A 27,391-nucleotide genomic window follows, 5' to 3' on the forward strand; every position below is an offset into this window, starting at 1 on the left:
TGATGCGATGCTATTCCGCCGGGTTTCCTTCTGTCCGCCCCAGGGTGTGAGGAGTGGATATGACTAACAGAGACAAAACCATGGCTTTATTACCCCCTCCTCATGTTTAATGAACAACGACGTCATCATACAGTCATAGTCATAGAGTCCAGTCATGTAGTCCAGACATATGCCTGGACAGTAAGTGACAGACCACTGCTGACCAACCACAACAAATGTCAACCCATCAACAGGACTGGCAACCAATCGGACGGACCATGAAGCAGAGTAAGAGCTGGATGTAGTTTTAACTTGGATTTCCAGTTTACATTTGCTTATGATTTGAGTATCTCCAACTGACTTTTTCCTCTTGCTGTTGCTTTCTCTTACATTGGTGTGGGTTGTTTTCCTTGTCCTGGTATATGTGGACCATAAGGCTGGCCGGGCCCCCATCTGTGCCCATAGACAGGCAGGGTGCCATGCACTGTCCCTGGCAGGCCTTTTCGACAGGGTATTCAGCAGTCTGCCAGAATGCATGATATCTCCAGCGATCTACACTCAGAGTTTGTGAGTCGCTCCTCTATTTTAGTCTCCTCTGCCCTCCTTTCTCTTGCTCGTTCTCTCTTTCTCTCACTCTCCTCTCTCAACTTTGAGATTACATCATTACTTATTATCTACTTATTATCCCCTGTTCCTCATTTTTATCATCCTTTTCTCTTATTTTACATCTCTTCCAAAGGAGCAATATTTCCTCCCCATGAAAAACCACATTAGAAAACGGAAATGCCACAGCTTTCACAAACTTACACCAGATGACAAGGAGAATGCACAGAGACTAGCAGTGTGTCACGCCCTGACCTGAGAGAGAGGGTTTGTTTCTCTATGTGGTTAGGTCAGGGTGTGTGGTGGGCATTCTATATGTTGTATTTCTTTGTGTTGGGCCGAGTATGGTTCCTAACCAGAGGAAGCTGTCTATCGTTGTCTCTGATTAGGAACCATACTTAGGCAGCCTGTTTTTCCTTTGGGTTTTGTGGGTAGTTGTTTTCCGTTTAGTTGTAAGTACCTGACATAACTGTCTGCTGTAATTTTTTGTTTAATTTGTAAAGTGTTCATTCTTTCGCATTGAACTACAAGATGAACATATTCCATGCTGCACCTTGGTCTACTCAGTTTGACGCCTGTGACACAGTGAGCCAAGCACTTTATAGTCTTATCTAAATGTTATTGTGTCTGCATGTGTTTAAACTCTCTCTGCATGTCTCTTCTGCATGTTCATATCTGCACCCTTCTGTATCATGTTAATAAAGTGACTATTTAAAAAATATATATATTTCATCTTTATTTAACCAGGTAGGCCAGTTGAGAACAAGTTCTCATTTACAACTGCGACCTGGCCAAGATAAAGCAAAGCAGTGTGACACAAACAACAACACAGAGTTACACATGGAATAAACAAACGTACAGTCAATAACACAATAGAAAAAATCTATACATATACAGTGTGTGCAAATGAGGTAAGATTAGGGAGGTAGGGCCGAAGTGGCGAAGTAATTACAATTCATAGGATGTTTTTGTGCTGGTCAAGGGCAGTCAGGTCTGGAGTGAACCAAGGGCTATATCTGTTCCTGGTTCTACATTTTTTGAATGGGGCATGCTTATTTAAGATGGTGAGGAAAGCACTTTTAAAGAATAACCAGGTATCCTCTACTGACAAAATGAGGTCAATATCCTTCCAGGATACCCGGGCCAGGTTGATTAGAAAGGCCTGCTCGCTGAAGTGTTTTAGGGAGCGTTTGACAGTGATGAGGGGTGGTCGTTTGACCGCAGACCCATTACGGACAATGAGGCAGTGATCGCTGAGATCCTGGTTGAAGACAGCAGAGGTATATTTAGAGGACAGGTTGGTCAGGATGATATCTATGAGGGTACCCATGTTTACAGATTTGGGGTTGTACCTGGTAGGTTCATTGATATAATTGATATAATGGCAACGGAGGGGATGGCTGCCGTTTTACGGGCTCCTAACCAACTGTGCCATTTTTATTTTTGCATTGTTTGTAACTTATTTTGTACATAAAGTTGCTGCTACCGTCATTTTTGACTGAAAAGAGCTTCTTGACATCAGAACAACGATTACTCACCTCGAACTGGACAAATATTTTTTCTTTAATGAGTCCAACGTGACGGATATACTGCTTCCCGGAGACCAGGCCCAAATTCCTGTCATTCGTGTGAAGAAAAGACAGAGATACAGGGGATGAAGGTCGGGGTGCCTTCTGAAGATTTGTAGGCGAGTGAGTAAATTGCCATTACCATCAGTTCTATTGGCCAACATGCAATCACTGGAAAACAAACTGAATGATCTACGGTCGAGACTATCCTACCAACGGGACATTAAAAACAGTAATATCTTATGTTTTGTCACCAAAGCCCCATACACTATCCACCACTGCGACCTGTACGCTCTCATTGGTTGGCCCTCGCTTCATACTCGTCGCCAAACCCTACAGGTTATCTACAAGTCTTTGCTAGGTAAAGCCCCGCCTTATCTCAGCTCACTGGTCACCATAGCAGCACCCACTCGTAGCACGTGCTCCAGCAGGTATATCTCACTGGTCACCCCCAAAGCCAATTTCTCCTTTGGTTGCCTTTCCTTCCAATTCTCTGCTGCCAATAACTGGAGCGAACTGCAAAAATCACTGAAGCTGGAGACTCATATCTCACTCACTAGCTTTAAGCACCAGCTGTCAGAGCAGCTCACAGAACACTGCACCTGTATATAGCCCATCTGTAAACGGCCCATCTATCTACCTCATCCCCATACTGTATTTATTTTATTTATCTTGCTCCTTTGCACCCCAGTATCTCTGCTTGCACATTCATCTTCTGCACATCTACCATTCCAGTGTTTAATTGCTATATTGTAATTACTTCGCCACCATGGCCTATTTATTGCCTTAACTCCCTTATCTTTCCTCATTTGCACTCACTGTATATAGACTTTTTGTTTTCTTTTTTTCTACTGTATTATTGACTGTATGTTTGTTTATTCCATGTGTAACTCTGTGTTGTTGTATGTGTCGAATTGCTATGCTTTATCTTGGCCAGGTCGCAGTTGCAAATGAGAACTTGTTCTCAACTAGACTACCTGGTTAAATAAAGGTGAAATAAATAAAAAATGTTTCACCGAGTCATGGCTGAATGACAACACAGATAATATAGAGCTGGCTGGGTTTTCCGTGTATCGGCAAGAAAGAGCAGCTACATCTGATAAGACGACAACTGGTGCGCAATGTTTAATATTAAATAATTCTCGAGGTGTTGCTCGCCTGAAGTAGATTGCCTAATGATAAGCTGTAGACCACACTATCTAACAAGAGAGTTATCATCTATGTTATTCATAGCCGTCTATTTACCCCCACAAACCGATGCTGTCACTTAGACCGCACTCAACGAGCTGTATAGCACCCACTCGTAGCAAACAAGAAAAATGCTCATCCAGAAGCGGCGCTCCTAGTGGCCGGCGACTTTAATGCAGGCAAACTTAAATCCGTTTTGCCTATTTTCTACCAGCATGTCATATGTGCAACCAGAGGAAAAAACACTCTAGACCACCTTTACTTCACACACAGGCATGCATACAAAGCTCTCCCTCACCCTCCATTTGGTAAATCTGACCATAATTATATCCTCCTGATTCCTGCTTACAAGCAAAAACTAAAGCAGGAAGTACCAGTGACTCGCTCAATACGGAAGTGGACAGATGACGCGGATGCTACGCTACGGGACTGTTTTGCTAGCACAGACTGGAATATGTTCCGTGATTCATCCAATGGTATTGAGGAGTGTACCCCCTCAGTCACCCACTTCATCAATAAGTGCATTGACGACGTCATCCCCACAGTGACCGTACGTACATAATCCAACCGGAAGCCATGGATTATAGGCAACATCCGCACTGAGCTAAAGGCTAGAGCTGCTGCTTTCAAGGAACGGGACACTAATCCGGACGCTTATAAGAAATCGCGCTATGCCCTCAGATGAACCATCAAACAGGCAAAGTGTCAATACAGGACTAAGAGTGAATGTAAAGTACTTAAGTAAAAATACTATATAGTACTTCTTAAGTCATTTTTTGGAGTATCTGTACTTTACTTTTGTGATAGAAAAATTACATATTTACCTGGTTGGTTTGATATTAATAGTTAGCAATTAATACTTAACAAATAGGACATTTCTGTTCTGTTCAATTCTGTGTTTCTGTAAAGAGATGGTTTCCACTCTAGCTTCCTGCAGTTAGTCTGCTAGAGATAGCTTGAGCTGACAATGACTTGGTGATAAAAACCTAAAAGCTGGCATTCGATAGACAAGATGTGGTGTGTGTGACCCGATATAGAGATAGCCTGGAAGAGTTTAGAAGAATAAAATCAAATCAAATGTATTTATATAGCACTTCTTACATCAGCTGATATCACAAAGTGCTGTACAGAAACCCAGCCTAAAACCCCAAACAGCAAGCAATGCAGGTGTAGAAGCACGGTGGCTAGGAAAAACTCCCTAAAAAGGCCAAAACCTAGGAAGAAACCTAGAGAGGAACCAGGCTATGAGGGGTAGCCAGTCCTCTTCTGGCTGTGCCGGGTGGAGATTATAACAGCACATGGCCTAGATGTTCAAATGTTCATAAATGACCAGCATTGTCAAATAATAATAATCATAGTAGTTGTCGAGGGTGCAACAAGTCAGTAACAAAAGGGTAAGTGTCAGTTGGCTTTTTCATAGCCGATCTTTGAGAGTATCTCTACCGCTCCTGCTGTCTCTAGAGAGTTGAAAACAGCAGGTCTGGGACAGGTAGCACGTCCGGTGAATAGGTCAGGGTTCCAGCAGGTCTGGGACAACAGGTCTGGGACAGGTAGCACGTCCGGTGAACAGGTCAGGGTTCCATAGCTGCAGGCAGAACAGTTGGAACTGGAGCAGCAGCACGGCCAGGTGAACTGGGGACAGCAAGGAGTCATCAAGCCAGGTAGTCCTGAGGCATGGTCCTAGGGCTCAGGTCCTCCGAGAGAGAGAAAGAAAGAAAGAGAAAGAGAGAATTAGAGAGAGCATATTTAAATTCACACAGGACACTGGAAAAGACAAGAGAAATACTCCAGATGTGACAGACTGACCCTAGCCCCCCGACACATAAACTACTGCAGCATAAATACTGGAGGCTGAGACAGGAGGGGTCAGGAGACACTGTGGCCCCATCCAATGAAACCCCCGGACAGGGCCAAACAGGTAGGATATAACCCCACCCACTTTGCCAAAGCACAGCCTCCACACCACTGGAGGGATATCTCCAACCACCAACATACCATCCCGGGACAAGGCCGAGTACAGCCCACAAAGATCTCCGCCACGGCACAGCCCAAGGGGGGGGCGCCAACCCAGACAGGAAGACTACGTCAGTGACTCAACCCACTCAAGTGACGCACCCCTCCCAGGGACGGCATGGAAGAACACCAGTAAGCCAGTGACTCAGCCCCCGTAATAGGGGTAGAGGCAGAGAATCCCAGTGGAATGAGGGGAAACCGGCCAGGCAGAGACAGCAAGGGCGGTTCGTTGCTCCAGCCTTTCCGTTCACCTTCACACCCCTGGGCCAGACTACACTTAATCATAGGACCTACTGAAGAGATATGTCTTCAGTAAAGACTTAAAGGTTGAGACTGAGTCTGCGTCTCTCACATGGGTAGGCAGACTATTCCATAAAAATGGAGCTCTATAGGAGAAAGCCCTGCCTCCAGCTGTTTGCTTAGAAATTCTAGGAACAATTAGGAGGCCCGCGTCTTGTGACCGTAGCGTACGTGTAGGTATGTACGGCAGGACCAAATCGGAAAGATAGGTAGGAGCAAGCCCATGTAATGCTTTGTAGGTTAGCAGTAAAACCTTGAAATCAGCCCTTGCCTTAACAGGAAGCCAGTGTAGGGAGGCTAGCACTGGAGTAATATGATCACATTTTTTGGTTCTAGTCAGGATTCTAGCAGCCGTATTTAGCACTAACTGAAGTTTATTTAGTGCTTTATCCGGGTAGCCGGAAAGTAGAGCATTGCAGTAGTCCAATCTAGAAGTAACAAAGGCATGGATTAATTTTTCTGCGTAATTTTTGGACAGAAAGTTTCTGATTTTTGCAATGTTACGTAGATGGAAAAAAGCTGTCCTTGAAACAGTCTTGATATGTTCTTCAAAAGAGAGATCAGGGTCCAGAGTAACGCCGAGGTCCTTCACAGTTTTATTTGAGACGACTGTACAACCATCCAGATTAATTGTCAGATTCAACAGAAGATCTCTTTGTTTCTTGGGACCTAGAACAAGCATCTCTGTTTTTTCCGAGTTTAAGAGTAGAAAGTTTGCAGCCATCCACTTCCTTATGTTTGAGACACAGGCTTCTAGCGAGGGCAATTTTGGGGCTTCACCATGTTTCATTGAAATGTACAGCTGTGTGTCATCCGCATAGCAGTGAAATTTTACATTATGTTTTCGAATGACATCCCCAAGAGGTAAAATATATAGTGAAAACAATAGTGGTCCTAAAACGGAACCTTGAGGAACACCGAAATGTACAGTTGATTTGTCAGAGGACAAACCATTCACAGAGAGAAACTGATATATTTCCGACAGATAAGTCCTAAACCAGGCCAGAACTTGTCCATGTAGACCAATTTGGGTTTCCAATCTCTCCAAAAGAATGTGGTGATCGATGGTATCAAAAGCAGCACTAAGATCTAGGAGCACGAGGACAGACGCAGAACCTCGGTCTGACGTCATTAAAAGGTCCTTTACCACCTTCACAAGTGCAGTCTCAGTGCTATGATGGGGTCCAAAACCAGATTGAAGCTTTTCGTGTACATTGTTTGTCTTCAGGAAGGCAGTGAGTTGCTGCGCAACAGCTTTTTCAAAATTTTTGGAGAGGAATGGAAGATTCGATATAGGACGATAGTTTTTTTATAATTTCTGGGTCAAGATTTGGCTTTTTCAAGAGAGGCTTTATTACTGGCACTTTTAGTGAGTTTGGTACACATCCGGTGGATAGAGAGCCGTTTGTTATGTTCAACATAGGAGGGCCAAGCACAGAAAGCAGCTCTTTCAGTAGTTTAGTTGGAATAGGGTCCAGTATGCAGCTTGAAGGTTTAGAGGCCATGATTATTTTCATCATTGTGTCAAGAGATATAGTACTAAAACACTTTAGTGTCTCCCTTGATCCTAGGTCCTGGCAGGGTTGTGCAGACTCAGGACAGCGGAGCTTTGGAGGAATACGCAGATTTAAAGAGGAGTCCGTAATTTGCTTTCTAATGATCATGATCTTTTCCTCAAAGAAGTTCATGAATTCATCACTGCTGAAGTGAGAGCCATCCTCTCCTGGGGAATGCTGCTTTATAATTAACTTTGCGACAGTATCAAAAAGACATTTCGGATTGTTCTTATTTTCCTCAATTAAGTTGGAAAATTAGGATGATCGAGCAGCAGTGAGGGCTCTTCGATACTGCACGGTACTGTCTTTCCAAGCTAGTCGGAAGACTTCCAGTTTGGTGTGGCGCCATTTCCGTTCCAATTTTCTGGAAGCTTGCTTCAGAGCACGTGTATTTTCTGTATACCAGGGAGCTAGTTTCTTATGCAAATGTTTTTTGTTTTTAGGGGTGCAACTGCATCTAGGGTATTGCGCAAGGTTAAATTGAGTTCCTCGGTTAGGTGGTTAACTGATTTTTGTCCTCTGACGTCCTTGGGTAGGCAGAGGGAGTCTGGAAGGGCATCAAGGAATCTTTGGGTTGTCTGAGAATTTATAGCACGACTTTTAATGCTTCTTGGTTGGGGTCTGAGCAGATTATTTGTTGCGATTGCGAACGTAATAAAATGGTGGTTCGATAGTCCAGGATTATGAGGAAAAACATTAAGATCCACAACATTTATTCCATGGGACAAAACTAGCAAATATTTTGAACTGCGTTGTTGATTAAAGGCTTGTAAGTAAGCATTTCCCGGTAACGTCTACACCTGTTGTATTCACCGCATGTGATGAATACAATTTGATTTGATTTGATTTGACAAGTGGTAGTCTCTTGTCTGCCTGCTCTGTATAGTACTGTAGAGTAAAGTTGAGCATAATTGATTCCACTGTTATAAGTGAGTAAAATTGACTCAACTGGACAGATGAAAGTGTAATAACTATCAATAAAAGTTATTGTCTGTATCTGATTTGGACCCACCCCTCCCCCCCTTCCTGCCAGAGAGAGGAGCTGACAGAGGTCATCCTGAAGCTTCTGGGGCTTGGGGAGAACCCCTGTCCCAGCTCCACCACAGCATGGGTCAGGGCCAAGCTCAGGCTCAGCACCAGGACCAGGAGTTTAACCACTACAGCTCCAACAAGTCTCTGGAGATGAGTGACATGCTGCTGGAGTTACAGAACGGAGTGGAGTGGCTGAGAAGGTAAGAGTCAGACACTGTGTGTGTGTGTGTGTGTGTGTGTGTGTGTGTGTGTGTGTGTGTGTGTGTGTGTGTGTGTGTGTGTGTGTGTGTGTGTGTGTGTGTGTGTGTGTGTGTGTGTGTGTGTGTGTGTGTGTGTGTGCGTGTGCGAAAGAGTGTGACTACTATGTGCATACAGTACTTCCATCTCTGCAGCCTGCTGTCTAGAGTGATTTGTATCCCACAGACACGGTCTCTGTATGTTTATCTGCCTCAGATGCAGTTGCTGGGAATGATCAGTCACTCTCTGAGGCCCTGGCTCTTCCCCCCTTCCTCCTCCCCCTCCACCTCGGAGATTGACCCCATGGACCACCAGTACCTCCTCTACTGCTTCAAACTCCAACAAGGTCCAGAGCTACCTCCGCATCCTGAAGTATACCCTCCTCCCTGAGCAGGGCTGTTGAGGTGTGTCCAGCTGTCCAAACCACAATCTAACATCCACTCTGGTTGCACAGGACCAGCATATCATCTAACATCCGCTCTGGTTGCACAGGTCCAGCATATCATCTAACATCCGCTCTGGTTGCACAGGTCCAGCATATCATCTGACATTCGCTCTGCTTGCACAGGTCCAGCATATCATCTGACATCTGCTCTGGTTGCACAGGTCCAGCATATCATCTGACATTCGCTCTGGTTGCACAGGTCCAGCATATCATCTAACATCCGCTCTGGTTGCACAGGTCCAGCATATCATCTAACATTCACTCTGGTTGCACAGGTCCAGCATATCATCTGACATCCGCTCTGGTTGCACAGGTCCAGCATATCATCTAACATCTGCTCTGGTTGCACAGGTCCAGCATATCATCTAACATTCGCTCTGGTTGCACAGGTCCAGCATATCATCTAACGTTCACTCTGGTTGCACAGGTCCAGCATATCATCTAACATCCGCTCTGGTTGCCCAGGTCCAGCATATCATCTAACATCCGCTCTGGTTGCAGAGGTCCAGCATATCATCTGACATTCGCTCTGGTTGCACAGGTCCAGCATATCAACAAACATTCACTCTGGTTGCACAGGTCCAGCATATCATCTAACATTCGCTATGGTTGATTTGCATACTGTTACACTGTTACATTTATTGGGCATTTTATATTTGTAATATCTGTCATTTATTTGATATTTTCCCTGAGGTCCTTGGTTAAAAGCACTATCTTTAGTGATGAACTGTATTTTTGTAAATATTAAAGACTAACTTATTAAGTTTGTCTTGTATTACTATGGGGTGCTCAGCGCCTTGAATATTACCATGGAATGAAGAAATCAGCATTTAATGAATAATTTTATTTACAGATTTTGTTTCAGTTAGGAGTAAAACAAACATTCTGAATACAATATTACGTGTTAAACCATTTACGCATGGTTGTGTGTAGCTGACTAACCTTCAATGTGTGTTAATATACAATGTATGGTCTAATGAATGTTTTGTTTTTGAGATTTGTATTGATCATTCAAAAACACTTTCCAAAAACACATTCAAAAACACTTTCAGTCAGTCTACAAAATGTTGCTACACAATAGCAACCCACACAATATTAAAATGACAAGTATTTTATTGTTATGGAGTGTTAGTCGTTTTATCCAATGTTCAGACAGTCCCTTTTCAATCATGCCTCACAACACTGACCCTCATCTTCCCACTGGGCACAGACGTCATTTCAACTTCTAGATTTGGTTTACATTTGGTTGAGTTGTCAACTAACATGAATTCAATGTGAAATCAGCAAAAAAAATTACCATGCCGTCGGATTTAGGTAAAATGTTGGATGAAAAAAAGACGAAATTGCCTTATGTTGATGACTTTTTTCCCAATCCAATCAGTTTCCACGTTGATTCAACATCATGTATCATTTTTTGTTGAAATGACGTGGAAACAACGTTGATTCAACCAGTTTTTGCCCAGTGGTTTCTCTCAGTCTTTAATCCTCTCATGGGTCAGAGGTCATAGTGTGTCTGTGCAGACTCAGTGGCTGTATCAAAGTCACACGTTTCTTGCATGGCTCTTTCTCTATGGTAACTCCTGTTTCCCTGTCCCACTGCTGTGATGATGATCTGTCTAATGCCGTGCCCGTGCTCTCTGGTGCCTCCTCTTCCTGTTTGCAGCCCCGGGACATGAGCTCCTCCATGGGGGAGCGGCCGCTGTGGGCCTCCTTCTCCTTACAGTTCCTCCACTTCATCCTCCGGTTCTGGAACCAGATCTTCACCTACAGTAGACACACAGGTCAGTGAGAGGTTCAGACTGAGGTGCCATTCATTTTGTTTAGTCAAATCTAAGTCTATGATACAGCAGAGAGCATGACCTATTTGATCTACTTACAATTATCACAATAGTGAAAGCCGTACTCTAACAGCATTTTAAGATGAGGAACACTTACAATAGAAGTGACTCTAGATATTTACTAAATCTAAGCTGCAGCGCCCAAATAATATGTGTTTGCACGCAATGAAGAGGTGAGATGAGAAGGCCTATAATGTAGCACGGGATGTAAAATGAGGTTGTTATGGGCACCGACCTAGACAGGAGCTATATGGCATCCTACCTGAGACTCCTTCAGGCTGAGATCTGCTGCAAGCTTGTTCCTGTCTGTCTTGCTGATGTACTTCTGTCTCTTGAACGTTTTCTCCAGCTCCTTCCTCTGCTCCTCAGAGAACACCGCCCTCCTCAGGATCCCTCGCCGGGATTTGGGGCTCGTATCCGGGGACCACATAGGAATGTTGGCTCCCTCTGGAAGGTCAGAGGTCAGAATCATTCATATTCATGTTTTTATTCCATCTAATAATAACCTGAAAGGGAAATGTCATTGGGTTATGGATGAGTTAACTCATTTGCATTGACGTATATTCTCTGTTGCATGAAGGCAATGGCACATTGCACTACTAGAGACAAGTACCAATTATTGAATATGGAAATGGGTCTAACTTAAATAAGGTCAATAACAAGCATGCATTTGAATAAGAAAATAAATGTATTATATTTCCATATCAAGCGGACCGAAATAGAAAATCATCCAAATAATAAATGGGGAAAGGATCTTCAGCATTATTCTGGTTTATCATGTCCAGTCCAGTCCAAAGCACTGAATATATCCTCATACTGATGATAAAAGGCAGACTCATCCACTAAATGGCTCACTTCCTGACTCACTATCTACATGGGTTGTGCCCATCTACTGTAGCCAATCTTATACACGCTTACTCTCCACTTGCGTCAATCTGTCTAATTTAACAAAATGGGGGTGACTAAAGAGAGAATGGAGACCCGTTTTCACCGGGGAGAAAGGGATTTGGTGAACTCTGAGGAGCAATCCCACGCTGCCTCACTCACAGGTGCACGCACAACAAAAGTCAAGTGGAACAATTTACCAAATACCATTGAGCAATGCCTTTTTAATCTGTACGACAAATCTGCACACAGACCACCTCGGGGGAGCGAGTAACCGGTTTAGACATGCTCCTCAGGCCTCCATTGGGCCTCAATGGCTTCCACTTAAACGGACGATTAACAGGTCACTCCCGGGGGCTACGTGTGTGTCTGCCCCCTTGGTCTGAGCTCACAACCCTGAGGGACCCACCACAAAAGAGACTGTTCGTTGAAAGGCCACTACTCTTGCTGGCTCAGCGCTCCTCACTAAATCTTTTCTCTTGCAGGTATGGGCCCGGTTCTATGGGAAGATGAGCTCGAATAAGTCTATAAAAGTCACTTTCATTGAGTTCTTTATGTTCCATTAAGGGAACTTTAAATGGGCAGGAATGAGAGTGAGGTGACAGGAGAAAGGAGGGTTAGTGGGCTGTTCCCGGGCACAGCCCCCTTTCTGCAGAGGAACGGCTGTGTTTACTGCGTTTTTTGTGCTTCGCAGAATTCATTGCTGCGGGGTCGCGTGTGGATGGTGGAGTGAAAGTGCCGATTGGTCACGGCCGGGCATGGCATTGTCCTGTTGCTGGGCACTGTGGGAAAGTGTCAGCCCACTAAGAGGGACCAGGGGGTATTTACTGAGGGATGCTATTTGCTGCCTCACTTGTCAGAAGTCACAGGACTTAGCAACTAGCACCACAACCCTGACAGAAGTTAGGATAAAGCGATGTTGTCCACATAATGAGACTTTTCCTATGAAAAGGTTAATACAGACTTCACAACAAATGCAATTACATAACATAATACAGATCCATATTCCAGGGGATATAGATTCTGGTTTGATGTACATTTTTCAGATAATCAGCTACAGGAAATCATCTTAAGAGCCTCATTATAAACACAAACAATCCCCTCCTTTTGGCAGGATCATAAACAGTTTCCTCACACTGGACCAATTATCACAGTTGGATCAACTATCAGCCAAATGTTCCTTTTTGCTGAGGCTGAGCTCAATGCCACTGAGAGACAATAAAAATGTCACACAGAGACCAATAACAGACTGTTACAGTGGCATCTCACTGATCATTACAGTCCTAATCTGACAGAGACAAAATGTTTATTAGCTCTGCATATTTGAGTGAGTCGGTGTGTGTATCTATATGAGTGCAAATGGGGGCCTCTACGGCCATAAAAGCCCCCCAGCACCGCTCCATAACCTCCTCCCCACCCCACCCCCTGGGTCTAAATAGCTGTGAATGGTCATGAATAGCAGTGCAGAGAGTTGAGTGGAGAATTAGCTCCCTGGCATTGCATCAGTAATTAGCCGTAGAGAGTATAGGAAACCCTGCTGCTAATGCTTAGAGAGGAGCTGAGGCATCGCTGATGAAGCATAAAACACTCACCGGAGAAGACAGATGGAGGGCTGGACCCACCACAGCACACTGCTGCCAGCAGATACTGAGGGCCCCGTAGAAACACACTGCTCAACAGGCCTGTAGAGAGGAGGGTGGGAGGGAGAGAGTTTCATTAAATTGCACTGTAAATGTATAATAAATGCTGGCAGGTGAAAATCCATGAATGAACTGTGGTGGAAGTATATATATTTTTCTGCTAAACCATCCACTCAGTGTAAAAACAATTACATACATCATGTTTTGAGTAGCCAAATGATTATCGTCCGGAAATGAAATGTATTAAAAATAAATGAATGGCTGTAGTGAAATTAAATGTGGTAGAACATAACAGCACTTGGTTATACAGTATGTCATTAAAGGGGCAATCTGTAGTTTGCTACATCCATTTGTGGACTTATAAATGAATGATACACACTCAATGATTCTTTAATAATATTATATGTGTCTCATGAGCTTTGTTCAACTGTTGTACCCCATCAGAAAACAAAATATAAGCTTGTTTTAGTCAAATCTTTGTAAACAAAGCACTATATAGCCTAACAAAATGGTTAAAACTATAATTTGATAGCATGGACGGTTAGTCCTTGCATCCATAGCTCTGTCTAGGAATTTGAGAGTGGTTACATTTCTCCAGACCTATCTCTCAGCTATTTACCAAAACAAGGGCGGGGACATTTCTTTATTCTTGTTTCAATTGTTGATTGCCGATTTAATATTCAGCTTTGAGTGTGATTAATACAATGTTTTACATGTGTAGTGCTATGATATGTCTTATTTCTAAGAATAGATCTTAAACATGAGCATTCTTCGGTAAACGTTTTGATGAATTCAATTTCTAATGTTTTAGAATTATATTTACAAAGAACAAAGCAAATTAAGAAAAAGCCAGTACAATGTATCAAATGTTTATTGGATATTATTTTCAGAAAAATAAATATTATATCTGAACTGAACACAAGAAAGGAAAATAAAGTAAGATATTGTAGTGTTTGCACTTCCTTAAAGTGGCTTTTTAATGATACATCTATATAAAATGTTTTATGTTATTTCTGGAAATAAACTAAACTTGATTGATTCTGAATGATTCAAATCATGTCAAATAACTGGTTTGGTCAAATCGGAAGAACATCTTTTGTCATTAGACAAGGTATATTCAAAAAAGTTTGTTACAATGTATACACTAAACAAAATCAAAAACGTGCATTTTCCCTAAGTGTGGTTTCAAATGTGTACAGGCTAGATCTCACAATCAACAATATGATAGAATAGCATACATAATGCTCATCATGATGTTTTGTATCATATGTGGCTTTTACCTGAGTGTGACCGAGGAGGAAGCTCCCTGTCTTTGACTCGTTTACAGTTCTGACTCTGGCCCTGGTAGACAACATGCTGAGGGCCCCAGGTTCTCCTGTGGTGGCCGGTCACGGGACCCCTGAAGAACCCACCTGTTGGTCCATCTGAGTTGGGCGAGGATGAGGAAGAGGATGGCCCCGCCGAGCGCAGCAGATTGTCGATGAGGAAGCTCTTCCCTGATCTCCCAAAGCCTGGGTGAGTAGGTGAAACTGCTGCCATATTCATGCTCTTCTTCCCGCTCTGCTTCTGCCCTGCGATCATCCCCTTCATGTGACCCTAAGGAAAGCTCCCTCACTCACCTCACAGCACAGCAGTCACAGGGCCAAGTAACACAAGTGACTCCAGTCTGGGATATAATCCCTCCAAGACTAACCAGGGCCAACTTCATTAAAGTCCCAGGAAAACAAAAGTTCTCTCTAACTCTCTTCTTCTCTGCTCTCCTTCTCGTCTCCAGGGTCTGCAGTTTGCTCCGGGGCTGCCGTGTGATTGGCTAAGAGGCTCTAATGTGATTCTCAATTCAGATAAGACTGGGTCCGTTCTGGAGTGGCAGAAGGTGTGTCCGTCTCCATTCATTATGTCAACTTGCCTATTAAATGATAGACACCCAAGACAATGGACTGCTGGCCAAAGTTTAACGTGGACCAAATGTATTTCTCAGTCTTGCAGTAAATAGTTTTCTATTTTCTTCAGCCACCTTCAGAGCACCCATTGTGTCCCATAGAAAGGCATGGAGGGCAATTAAATAGTTGCAGCTTCGTTCACACAATGCATAATAATATTATTTGGTTTGGTTTGATCTAGGTCACCGTTTGTGTTAAGTTGGTTGCACGATGACCAACGAGGAAAAAAAAGCTAATTCCCACATAGAATGTGATTCTGCACACTGCTTTCTCATTAATACATTTTTCAAAAGTCAACAATTGTATAATTATTCTGATGGTGTAGTACTGTCCAAGTGTGACACAGAATTGAAATATTCTTGACATTTAAATGAAACTTTTTTCCCTTGTTTTCTAGTCAAATGCCAGACTCAACAGGTCATTCATACTCAACTTCTGACTCTATGAACTCAAACCAATGAATACCTCTTTCAGATTGCCTCTGTAATGGCCTAAGTGCTATTCTCCAGCCACTTCCCTCTTCTCTTCAGTGACTATTTGGACCACTCCACTATGGCATGGCACTCACATATTTGACAGGCCTATGGGTTCCTGCTTGAGATAGAAAGTTACTCTGCCCCCGGTTGCTAGATTCTGCCTGTTTTAAAAAGACTTACCGTCCAGCTTGACAGAAATATGCACAAAGCTGATGCAGTGCTGTATGTGAAGGATCTACAACAGTTAACCCCAGGTTCTGATGTGGACGATAGGGAGACACTTTGTAAGAGATCAAAACTATAGACTCCACTCCTACTGTACTGTGGAGCTGAAATATCAAAGATCAAATGAAGTGGTTATGTGAGAAGAATAGGACAACGGCTGCAGTTTATCACTGTATATAATATTGCAACGAATTCAGGAGTAGCCGAACTGGGACTCAAACCCAGACCTGTTGTTATACATTCATTGAATTTCAGAGGCACAGTTGAAGCCTACAGACACACAAACACAGTGAGGTTGCGTGTGGTATATATTAGCCAATGGGTGGCTGGCGTCACGTGTAACCGTGTAACCCTGATCTGACTGCTCCTGCTAATGATACCCAGCCTCATAATAGAGGAGCTGGGGAAAAGGAGGCCGACTGAAATGAAACAAAATTGGGGGACAGTAAACAAGCATGTCCGGGCAGGGCGAGGGGGGGTGCACGGTTCGGGGGACACCTCATGCTGGGCATGGAAATTGCTCCAGACAGCCGGGCCCATTGTCTGGCCACCAGGGAGCCAAAGGTTGCTTGTAATCAAATTTGAGGTTTTATATTCCCCAGACTAGTGGAGAAAGCGACTGTGGTGTCTCGTGTGAGGGGTGTTAGTGGGCTCAGGCTGTGCTATCTACCTCTGTGTGTACCTAATGCGGGTTTACATGCTCCACATGGACCGCTATTTGAGATACAGCCATAGGCTTTTGTCTGGTGCGGAAGGGAGCCATTTGTTCATGACACAGTGAAGCACAGGCTGAGCCACAGGCAGCAGTGTGAGACGATTAATCTCCACATAAATAGATACTGCAAAAGCAAAGTGTTACATTCATAAAGCACACTGCAGCTCTTAGGATAATGGCTGCAAGATGAGTGCTATGTTGTTTGTGTAAGAGAGGTGTCATTTGAGAAGCTGGTGATGTAACGGGTAAGCCTCTTTCAGTTGTTCCGTTCCAGCTCTGTACCAAAGAGGGTTATTTCCTTGATGATTTTGACTACGCTTATAAACAAACGGATTGTGCATGGCTTGTAATCTTGTAAGATTTGATATTTGGTATGAAAAGCATCGTTAGGATTCACAACTTGTTAACGGGCCAGATTCCAAGGTAGCATTCCAAGGGAGGGAGGTATAATTGAGCCATTGGGAATGCAGTTCTTGAAAATACCCTGAAAGCAAGTTCATGTGAATTTATTTGATGTCCATTCTACTTTCTATTGGAGGGAAAAAGTGGGGTCCCCCATTCAGAGCTCCACAATGGTCCTGTTGAGATCCAGCACTGTGCAGACCAGCTGAAGTCCTTTCTGTCCCTGGCCTCTTAAAAAGATACCGGGCCATTACACACTCAATTGATATTCCACCACTCGAACTTAATATCATGAATGGAGGGCCAGACTCTATGAATCAGAAGACAATGCGCTTAGCTTAGCAGCAAACTGGCACTTTGTGTGGTGTCTGTGGCAGCAGCGAGGAAGTGTCTAATGTGGGGCTCACAATTGTGCTTCTATAGAGTTCTAATGAGCTTCAGCGTTGAGGATGAATGGTCAAGCCCATTCAGAGCCAGCTCTGTGCACACCCACACAATGGAACCCAGATGAGGGGAGGCAGGCAGGCACTGCACTGCAGGAACACTGCCAAGCAAAGCTATGACAGTCTGTAATATATAGCAAGACAACGAGAAAGAGATATATCAAATATATCCCCATGCTGAATACCCAGTGGGCACACCACGTCATTTCAACGTGGATAATTGGGTAATATCTGGTTGAGACGTTGATCAATGACATTACAACCTATATTCACCCACTCAAACAGGTGTTAGAGTTAGATTCATTTAGATAAATGTTGGACATATGTTCAATATGTTCTCACTATGCTTTCAACCATCTAAAAAGCACAGCCAAATTCCAGTGCAAAAAAACAATGTCTGATTTTTGGTTTAGTCGTCACCCAAATGTCTATCACTGCGCCTTCAACCATTTAAAAGCAACGTTCAAATGGGGATACAATGTCAGATATTTAGTTTGCTTATACAACAGATGTGGCTCAGTTGGTAGAGCATGGTGTTTGCAACGCCAGGGTTGTGGGTTCGATTCCCATGGGGGACCAGTATGGAGAATTTTTTTATGAAATGTATGCTCTGCTAAATGACTAAAATGTAAAAATGTAAAATGAATGTGTTATCACTGTACTTCATCTAACAGCAGAACCAAATGACCCGGGTTCCAGTTGAGATTACATTAAAAGTACAAGGTGCAAGGTTTATTTGATTACATAAGAAGATATTTATAGTTACAGTAATGTCAAATTAATGATTTATATGTTGATTTCACGTCCCCATCTCAATCAAAAATCAAAGACAAAAATAGGACTAAAAGAAATCAAACTTTCAATGTGCTTTAAATAAAGTTTGATGTGATTTAGTCCTATTCTTTAACTTACATTCTTGGTTGAGATGGAGACGTAAATCCAACATATTCATTATTAATATGTAGACAAACTGGAATTAAAGACAGACTAAGTCAGTTGCACAGATGGAACTATCCAAGCAAATGTTTCAAATGTTGACATTTGTCCGTGTTGACAACCACAAACAATATCATGAAATATCATTACATTTGAAATCAACCAGAGCTTGAAAACCTAGCCCTATTGTATTGTCTATTTCTGGTTGAATTCTGTGTTGAATTGAAACAATAGATGTTGATCACTTCCCAAATGCTATATAAAATAGCATCATTGATGATATATGAGTGAGAAAGTATGGTCACATTTCATTGGCTCTTTTATACCTACCCTTTGGAATGACTTTGCAACAGTGAATTGTTTTCGTTTTTAAGTGGTGATCTCTCAACGGTCACTCTCAAGATAGCACATTGGTAGTAGTCAGGGACAAATATCATTGCAGGGCTTAGTTAAACCCTGGATGGGAGACCAGATGGTAGCTGTAGATATAGTAGATCAATTCTCCAGTAGGAGGACCTGCCCAGCCTACTGCTTGTTTTCTGAGAAAGATATAACGTTGACGATCTGAAAGTCACAATTTCAACATATTTTATGCAAGGTTTGAAATTTGGTTGCCATGATGACAATCATTTGGTTGAAATGTCACCCTCAAAACAACAGTTGATGACTTTTTTCAAATCCAATGGATTCCCCGCGTAAATTCCTCGTCACAATATGTTGACAAAGGACATGGAAACAACGTTGACTCAACCTGTTTGTGCCTAGAAGGTAAATACCGAAATGTGTGGTTTCATTGTTTTGACTGAATGGAATGTACATATATTTAGCGTTACTGTCACTGGTAATATGTGTTATTATAGTAAACAAAGAACAATGTTATTTGTCTGAGCTTACCATGCAGGGAGCTCGGCCATGCACCCCCTGATGTGACTGAGTCACTATTACAGACAGTAAGTAGCAGCTTCTGACGGTGTGTGTGTGTGTGTGTGTGTGTGTGTGTGTGTGTGTGTGTATGTGCCTATCTGCTGTAATAGTTTGTAAGCCAAACTGTTCGGACGCTACAGACGATTTTGTGAGAGGACCAATTTTCGGGATGTCTCATGGTCTGACAAATATTGCTTGTGTGTGTGTGTGTGTGTGCGTGTCTGTGTGTCGTCGATCAGCTGTAGCCCCAGAACGTCACAATGACATAAGGCTCACGTCTCCTCAGACTCTCATGACTATCATTCACGAGTCTAAGGACCGGACATCATCGTCACAGCTGCTGAAGCATTCCGCTTCACAATCACCATGATTAAGTCTGTATCCAGCGGCTTTATCCAACTGAATGGGGTAAAAATGTATGGAAGTTGGAATAAAGACACGGGGGAAATCAATCGACTCAATGCTCTGAAGACATTCACCCTTCAACAAAATAACACAACCACCATAATTATTTTTAAATGGCTTTTTAGTGATTTTGAAGGAACATCTTAACGCCAGAACTGCTCACATCAGAAAGCTTTTTGTTACAGCAGTTCATTGCAGCAGTACAGTATGGTGCTCCCCTCACATAGGGAAGAGTAGGAAGCCACTGAATGTGCTTTGGGAACCATTGCAATGGACTCCGTGGTCTTTGGGGAGACGTATCGAGACCACATCGCCCTCCTCCAGCTCTAAAGACAATGTATTAGACACACGTGCATCCTATCCATTAGAATCATATGTAGAATTATCCATAACTTTCTGATTATTGTGGTGGAGGAAAACGGTCATATAATGTATAGTGTGGTAATCATGGGCTGTACGTCTGAAGTAGTATACTTTTTTCACTGGTGCTGTGAAGATGCTTGCAGTTGGGTTGTAGGTCATGCCAGTGTTGAAGACTCTACTGTATACCAATATTCATTATTGAATGGTCCTACTTGTCCTAAATTAGTCCAACTAGCAGAGAAAGCCACCTTTGGTCTGACTGGGCTCTCTGCCTTTAGCTCCTCCACCTCCCTCTCACTGACTGTGACTCTGGCGTTCCCACTCTCACTGGCTGTCACTCTGGCCTCCATAGCTGACAGTTCATCAGCTTGGGCTGCATTTCCTGTCTTCAGCTCCTCCACATCCTCCTTGATCAGCCTAAGCTAAAGTTGTTGCTCCTCCGCCTGGTCCTCGCTGTCCTTCAGTCTGGCTTCCGTGTTCCTCAGCTCTATTCTCCATTCCACCACCACCTCTCTTAGTTCTTTCAGCTCGGTCCAGATGTCAGAGGTTGTAGTTGTTCGGCTGCTTGTCTGTTTGCAGGTCGTCTCTGTAGCTTTAGTCCGTTGGCTCTCGATCTAACTCTCTCTGATCCCTCTGCTCGCTCCCTGAGCCCATAATCCAGACAGACAGATTAGCAACACCAGCGGATCTACAGCACCCCTTATTCTAAAACAACACCGATGTGGTCTATGAGCCTCAGTCCCCTTCTTAATATACACTCAAGGTAGTGAGCCAACACGTAAGCTGTAATGTATTCTGATACAGTGAAACACTGGGTGAGCTGCAGACCTCATAGTAGGTTGTTTGAATCTGACAGTGCATAAAGCTGTGGGAGAACTCAACCCATTATTTGTTTGATGTTCTCTCCATCTCCATAAAGTCTGCACATGTTAGCCCTGGGTTTACAGCTTTTGTGGATTAGGCATTCACTCCCGTCCGTATTTATTTGGAGAGTGAAGCTACGTGTTTTGGAATTGAGATCAAATGTTTAATGAGGCGACAGTACCAAATGTCACCTTTAATTTGAATGTAAAAAAATAAAAAAATAATCAATATCTGTTTTACTGTTTAAAAATGAAAGCACTTTATGTATCTAGTCCCCCCCCCTCAATTGAAGAAGTCATAAGTATTTGGCCAAATTCACTTAACCTCTACTGCACACATTTTGGTTTTTAATGGAAAAACAATTCCATATGATTTTTTGGAAGATGAAGTCTTTCTGATTGTAGACCCAGAATAGCCAAAGGAGGTGATAGGTGGGAATGAGGACCCATGATTGTACAAAAACAATACTTGAATTTATTACAGATGCAGGGTTTCAGGATACATGGCTTGTCTCCTTAGCAGCAACATTCAGGATATGAAAACGGACAAAAATGACGGTGAGTCTAAAGCTCAGCTCCTCAATGGGGTTCCTGCTGCAGCTAAGACTAGGCCTAAATGCTGAACAGCATAAAAGGAATTACCCCTTTTCCAGCTCTAAACAGAACCTAATGCTCTCCTTACTGGGAATAGCCTAAATCAACTGTCTGTACATACGGGACACAACAAACAAACTGCTATGGAGCACATTGCAAAATGGTGTTCACCTGAGCACAGTATATATACCTTTTCTCCTCGAACCCGCCCACACTTATTAACCAATGAGAATGAGCAATCGACTACTGCACTTTATCCAAACCACACATGTATATACTGTACCTTTACTATTAACTTCATTAAAATACATTTGAAATACCTTTTAAAATGGTGATGAGACTTCGGCTGTCTCATCACACTGATGATGTATCAATAATAAAACGGGTCACTTTTACCCACACACCCAGAGTGTTGCCTCAGGGCGACGCTGTGCCATAAGGTTACAGAAACACCAAGGAAAATGTGATCTTTTCGGGAAACATTTCTTAAGTGAAATATAATAGAAACAAGCACTGTTTTCATCAGGAAATACAAGTTGGGGGCATAAACTAGTATTTCACTCCCTCTCAAACCTGATTCTTCCTCGCTGTCACTGTCCTCCAGCTCACTGTCCTCACGACAGGAGGACTGCTCCATTAGGATCCTTTCGCCAATAGAATGTCGCTGTGTCCATTGCCTGTGAATGTCAGTGGATATTTTGGCAAAGATATTGACCAAGCCATCATTTTACATCAAATTACGTGTCTATCATTGAGAATGACATTGCCCTAAAACTGAACTGAACAACGTTGCCCTGAGCCAACAAAAAAGTTGCCTAACTGCACAACATTGTCCTGAGGCAACAAGAAAACGGCATTTTTGAAATATATATTAAATCAAATATGCTTCTTTAGAGCAATGTATCTTACCCTTCACTCACACCATGCGCTTATGTTGCTCTGCTTCATGAAAGAAGGTCCCATCCCTTAATTGATACATCATACCAACTTCTGCACCTCATTGTCATGTGTAGGATTGTTTTTAAAGTAATATGGGGTTGTGTGAGGAGTAAACAGGTTTTCTGTTGCCTGATGGCACCGATGTGCAGTAGAGGGTTAAAGTAGTCAGAAATGTAGTATTTGGCCCATATTCCGAGACCGCAATGACTACATCAAGCTTGTGACTCTACAAACTCGTTGGATGCGTTTACAGATTGTTTTAATTGTGATTCCGGCAGATTATGTTTTGCCCAATAGGAACGGATTCAAAATACTGTCTTGAGTAAGGTGTGTAAATTGAACACTTTTATTCTTAGATTTACACTCTCTCTAAACTGAAAAACTAGATGTCATAAAATATATATGGCTGAATGTAGAATATATACTGATCAAAAAATATAAATGCAACATGTAACAATTTCAAAGATTTTACTGAATAACAGTTCATAGAAGGAAATCAGTCAATTGAAATGAATAAATTAGGCCCTAATCGATGGAGTTCACACACGACTGGGCAGGGGCGCAGCCATGGGTGGGCCTGAGAGGGCATAGGCCCACCCACTGGGGAGCCAGGTCCACCCACTGGGGAGCCAGGCCTAGCCAATCAAAATGAGTTTTTCCCCTCCAAAAAGGGCTTTATTACAGACAGAAATACTCCTCAGCACCCGCCTCCTCCTCAGACGATCCCGCAGATGAAGAAGTCGGATGTGGAGGTCCTGGGCTGTCGCGGTGCACGTGGTCTGTGGTCTGTGGTTGTAAGGCCGGTTGGATGTACTTCCAAATTCTCTGAAACAACGTTGGAGGGGGCTTTTGGTAGATCAATTAACAATGATATTATCTGGTAACAGCTCCATTGGACATTCCTGCAGCCAGCATGCCCGTTGCACGCTCCCTCAAAACTCGAGACATCAGTGGCATTGTGTTGTGTGACAAAACTGCACATTTTAGAGAGGCCTTTTATTTTCCCCAGCACAAGCCACACCTGTCAGGTGGATGGATTATCTTGGCAAAGGAGAAATGCTCACTAAAAGGGATGTAAAACAAATGTAAACACAAAATATGAGAGAAATAAGCTTTTTGTGCATATGGAACATTTCTGGGATTTTTTTATTTCAACTCATGAAATAGCGGGACCAACACTTTACATGTTGCATTTATATTTTTGTTCAGTGTACATAAGACCAAAGTATCAACTCTCCCCAGCCTCCATACAGTAGAACCACGGTGACGCCACCTGTTCTGATCCAGTACTTCTACTAATATATTGGTAAAATCTCTGTAATTCCAAACCACGCTCACTAGATGGCACCAAGAAAAAGAAATCAGACCAATATCAAGTGTTCCATTGCAAAAGCAGGATTTTTACTTACCATTGACCTGTATTGTAAACTTGAAGCTTGTAGGTAACAAGTACATAGGCTTATTAATAACTCACCATAATAGGAATGAATGTATCTTAGCAATAGGAACATTGTCTGTATTTATATGATCTCTCACCATTTTGGATAATGCCAGACTTGGAATGCTTCAGGCTTGAAATCATATGCCTTATCCCAACTATTCAAATACATGTATTCCAGACTTGAAATCATATGTCTTATCCCAATTATTCAAATACATGTTTACCAGACAAGTCAATTGTCATGGCTCCTGCACAGGACGAATGAAGATTGTATAATCACAACAAGTCTAGTATTGGAAGTGATTTCTAAAAGAGTCAAGGAGAACTGTCACTACGAAGCTTGTACAGTATCAGGTTACAGTATAATATCCCATAGGAGCTGAAAGGAGCACTGGGGGCCGAGAATAGCCATTTCCCCAAGCTAGTTTCAAACACAAATACCCTGAAGTAGCTACCAACACTGAGTATGACTGCTTAATGCTGTAGCCTTTTTGATATTTGTATTGCTAGTTGCCAAGATTATAGAGAGTGGGTGAGTTCCCAAGTGAACGGCTGGCTATGCATCCTCCATCTGCCTACTCTCTCTGTCATTGTCATAAGGGGCTGTATGTATTGTTGTTTATTTTTGGCTGCATGGCCACATGTTTGAATGACTTTATTTTCCTGACAGCACTTTAGGAAATGATGACATGTGGGCATTACAATGTAATTACATTTCCTGTGCCTTGACCCAGATGAGATTCAGTATTAATAATGAATTGAGAGTTGGAAGCTCTCTCATACAGCAGATGTGCTTCCTTGGCACGGTTGTCGTATTGGAAACAATAACTTGGTTTTATTCACAATGGCTGCCCAGTGTTACCAAGGATAGGTTGAAGAGTAGATATCTAAGTTGAATAAAGACAGACAGCTAAAAGTTGTAGTATGGAGAGTATTCGTCATAGATTCACAACAGAGCTCAAAACATAACTGTGAAGCAACAATTCCAATCAAGACAGTAGCAACGAATTGTTAAATCAATTCCAATAAATACAACAGTTGGACAATGGATGAAGATAGGCCAAATGTTTTGAATTTTTTATAATCCATCTGATACCTACCTACTCTGTTCACCCTACCTGCTCTGTCCACCCTACCTGCTCTGTTAACCCTACCTGCTCTGTCTACCCTACCTGCTCTGTCTACCCTACCTGCTCTGTCTACCCTACCTGCTCAGTCTACCCTGCCTGCTCTGTTCACCCTACCTGCTCTGTTTACCCTACCTGCTCTGTCCACCCTACCTGCTCTGTTTACGCTACCTGTTCAGTCTACCCTACCTGCTCGGTCTACCCTACCTACTCTGTTTACCCTACCTGCTCTGTCTACCCTACCTGCTCTGTCCACCCTACCTGCTCTGTCTACCCTACCTGCTCTGTCTACCCTACCTGCTCAGTCTACCCTGCCTGCTCTGTTCACCCTACCTGCTCTGTACACCCTACCTGCTCTGTCCACCCTACCTGCTCTGTTTACCCTACCTGCTCAGTTCACCCGACCTGCTCTGTACACCCTACCTGCTCTGTCTACCCTACCTGCTCTGCCTACCCTACCTGCTCTGTTTACTCTACCTGCTCTTTTTACCCTACCTGCTCTGTCCACCCTACCTGCTCTGTCTACCCGACTCGCTCTGTCTACCCTACCTGCTCTGCTACCCTACCTGCTCAGTCTACCCTGCCTGCTCTGTTCACCCTACCTGCTCTGTTTACCCTACCTGCTCTGTCCACCCTACCTGCTCTGTTTACGCTACCTGTTCAGTCTACCCTACCTGCTCGGTCTACCCTACCTACTCTGTTTACCCTACCTGCTCTGTCTACCCTACCTGCTCTGTCCACCCTACCTGCTCTGTCTACCCTACCTGCTCTGTCTACCCTACCTGCTCAGTCTACCCTGCCTGCTCTGTTCACCCTACCTGCTCTGTATACCCTACCTGCTCTGTCCACCCTACCTGCTCTGTTTACGCTACCTGCTCAGTCCACCCTACCTGCTCAGTCTACCCTACCTACTCTGTTCACCCTACCTGCTCTGTCTACCCTACCTGCTCTGTCCACCCTACCTGCTCTGTTCACCCTACCTGCTCTGTCACCCTACCTGCACTGTCAACCCTACCTGCTCTGTCTACCCTACCTGCTCTGTTCACCCTACCTGCTCTGTCACCCTACCTGCTCTGTCAACCCTACCTGCTCTGTCTACGCTACCTGCTCTGTTTACCCTACCTGCTCTGTCTACCCTACCTGCTCTGTTTACCCGGCCTGCTCAGTCTACCCTACCTGTGCTGTTCACCCTACCTGCTCTGTCTACCCTACCTGCTCTGTCTACCCTGCCTGCTCTGTTCACCCTACCTGCTCTGTTTACCCTACCTGCTCTGTCCACCCTACCTGCTCTGTTTACGCTACCTGCTCTGTTACCCTACCTGCTCAGTCTAACCTACCTGCTCTGTTTACCCTACCTGCTCTGTCTACCCTACCTGCGCTGTTCACCCTACCTGCTCTGTCTACCCTACCTGCTCTGTTCACCCTACCTGCTCTGTCAACCTTACCTGCACTGTCCACCCTACCTGCTCTGTCCACCCTACCTGCTCACCCTACCTGCTCAGTTCACCCTACATGCTCTGTCCACCCTACCTGCTCTGTTTACGCTACCTGCTTTGTCGACCCTACCTGCTCTGTCTACCCTACCTGCTCTGTTAACCCTACCTGCTTTGTCTACCCTACCTGCTCTGTCTACCCTACCTGCTCTGTTAACCCTACCTGCTCTGTTAACCCTACCTGCTCTGTTTACGCTACCTGCTCTGTTACCCTACCTGCTCAGTCTAACCTACCTGCTCTGTCCACCCTACCTGCTCTGTCGACCCTACCTGCTCTGTTCACCCTACCTGCTCTGCCTACCCTACCTGCACTGTCACTCTACCTGCTCTGTCTACCCTACCTGCTCTGTTAACCCTACCTGCTCTGTCTACCCTACCTGCTCTTTTCATCCTACCTGCTCAGTCTACCCTACCTGCTCTGTTCACCCTACCTGCTCTGCCTACCCTACCTGCACTGTCCACTCTACCTGCTCTGTCGACCCTACCTGCTCTGTTTACCCTACCTGCTCTGGGCACCCTACCTGCTCCGTGAACCTTACCTGCTCTGTCTACCCTACCTGGTCTGTTTACCCTACCTGCTCTGTGTACCCAACCTGCTCTGTTCACCCTACCTGCTCTGTTCACCCTACCTGCTCTGAGGACCCTACCTGCTCCGTGAACCCTAACTGCTCTGGTCACCCTACCTGCTCTGTTTACCATACCTGCTCTGTTTACCGTACCTGCTCCGTGAACCCTACCTGCTCTGTTCACCTGACCTGCTCTTTTCACCCTACCTGCTCAGTTCACCCTACCTGCTCTGTTTACCCTACCTGCTCTGTCCA

At 43.8% G+C, this 27,391-nt stretch overlaps 1 protein-coding gene and 1 pseudogene across 2 annotated transcripts; one reads left to right on the forward strand and one right to left on the reverse strand.

Annotated features, from left to right (window-relative positions):
* Positions 1-257: 257 nt before the first annotated feature.
* On the forward strand, positions 258-11,220 carry LOC106560950 (prolactin-like; annotated as a pseudogene).
* On the reverse strand, positions 9,903-15,029 carry LOC106560973 (homeobox protein DBX2-like). Of its 2 annotated transcripts, none has more exons than XM_014124463.2 (4): positions 14,697-15,029; positions 13,237-13,326; positions 11,022-11,206; positions 9,903-10,685 (listed from the first exon to the last, which is right to left on the reverse strand). In XM_014124463.2, exons 1-4 carry the CDS (start codon positions 14,872-14,874, stop codon positions 10,410-10,412), a joined length of 729 nt encoding a protein of 242 aa, XP_013979938.1. In that variant the 5' UTR covers positions 14,875-15,029; the 3' UTR covers positions 9,903-10,409. The 2 variants fall into 2 exon arrangements, with proteins under 2 accessions (XP_013979938.1, XP_013979937.1); XM_014124462.2 differs by having other exon boundaries at positions 9,905-10,685; positions 14,565-15,029.
* Between the last annotated feature and the right edge of the window lie 12,362 nt (positions 15,030-27,391).

This window comes from Salmo salar, chromosome ssa10 (genome assembly GCF_905237065.1).
Source record: "Salmo salar chromosome ssa10, Ssal_v3.1, whole genome shotgun sequence".
NCBI lineage: Eukaryota > Metazoa > Chordata > Actinopteri > Salmoniformes > Salmonidae > Salmo > Salmo salar.

What these genes read in the sequence shown, in the direction of transcription:
- LOC106560973 (XM_014124462.2), bottom strand. Translation starts at nt 14,874, where the DNA reads ATGAAGGGGATGATCGCAGGGCAGAAGCAGAGCGGGAAGAAGAGCATG. An exon ending in TCCTCCTCGGTCACACTCAG is followed by an intron (nt 13,327 to 14,564) that starts GTAAAAGCCACA and finishes TCCTCTCTACAG; the next exon opens with GCCTGTTGAGCAGTGTGTTT. An exon ending in CCCTCCATCTGTCTTCTCCG is followed by an intron (nt 11,207 to 13,236) that starts GTGAGTGTTTTA and finishes CTGACCTTCCAG; the next exon opens with AGGGAGCCAACATTCCTATG.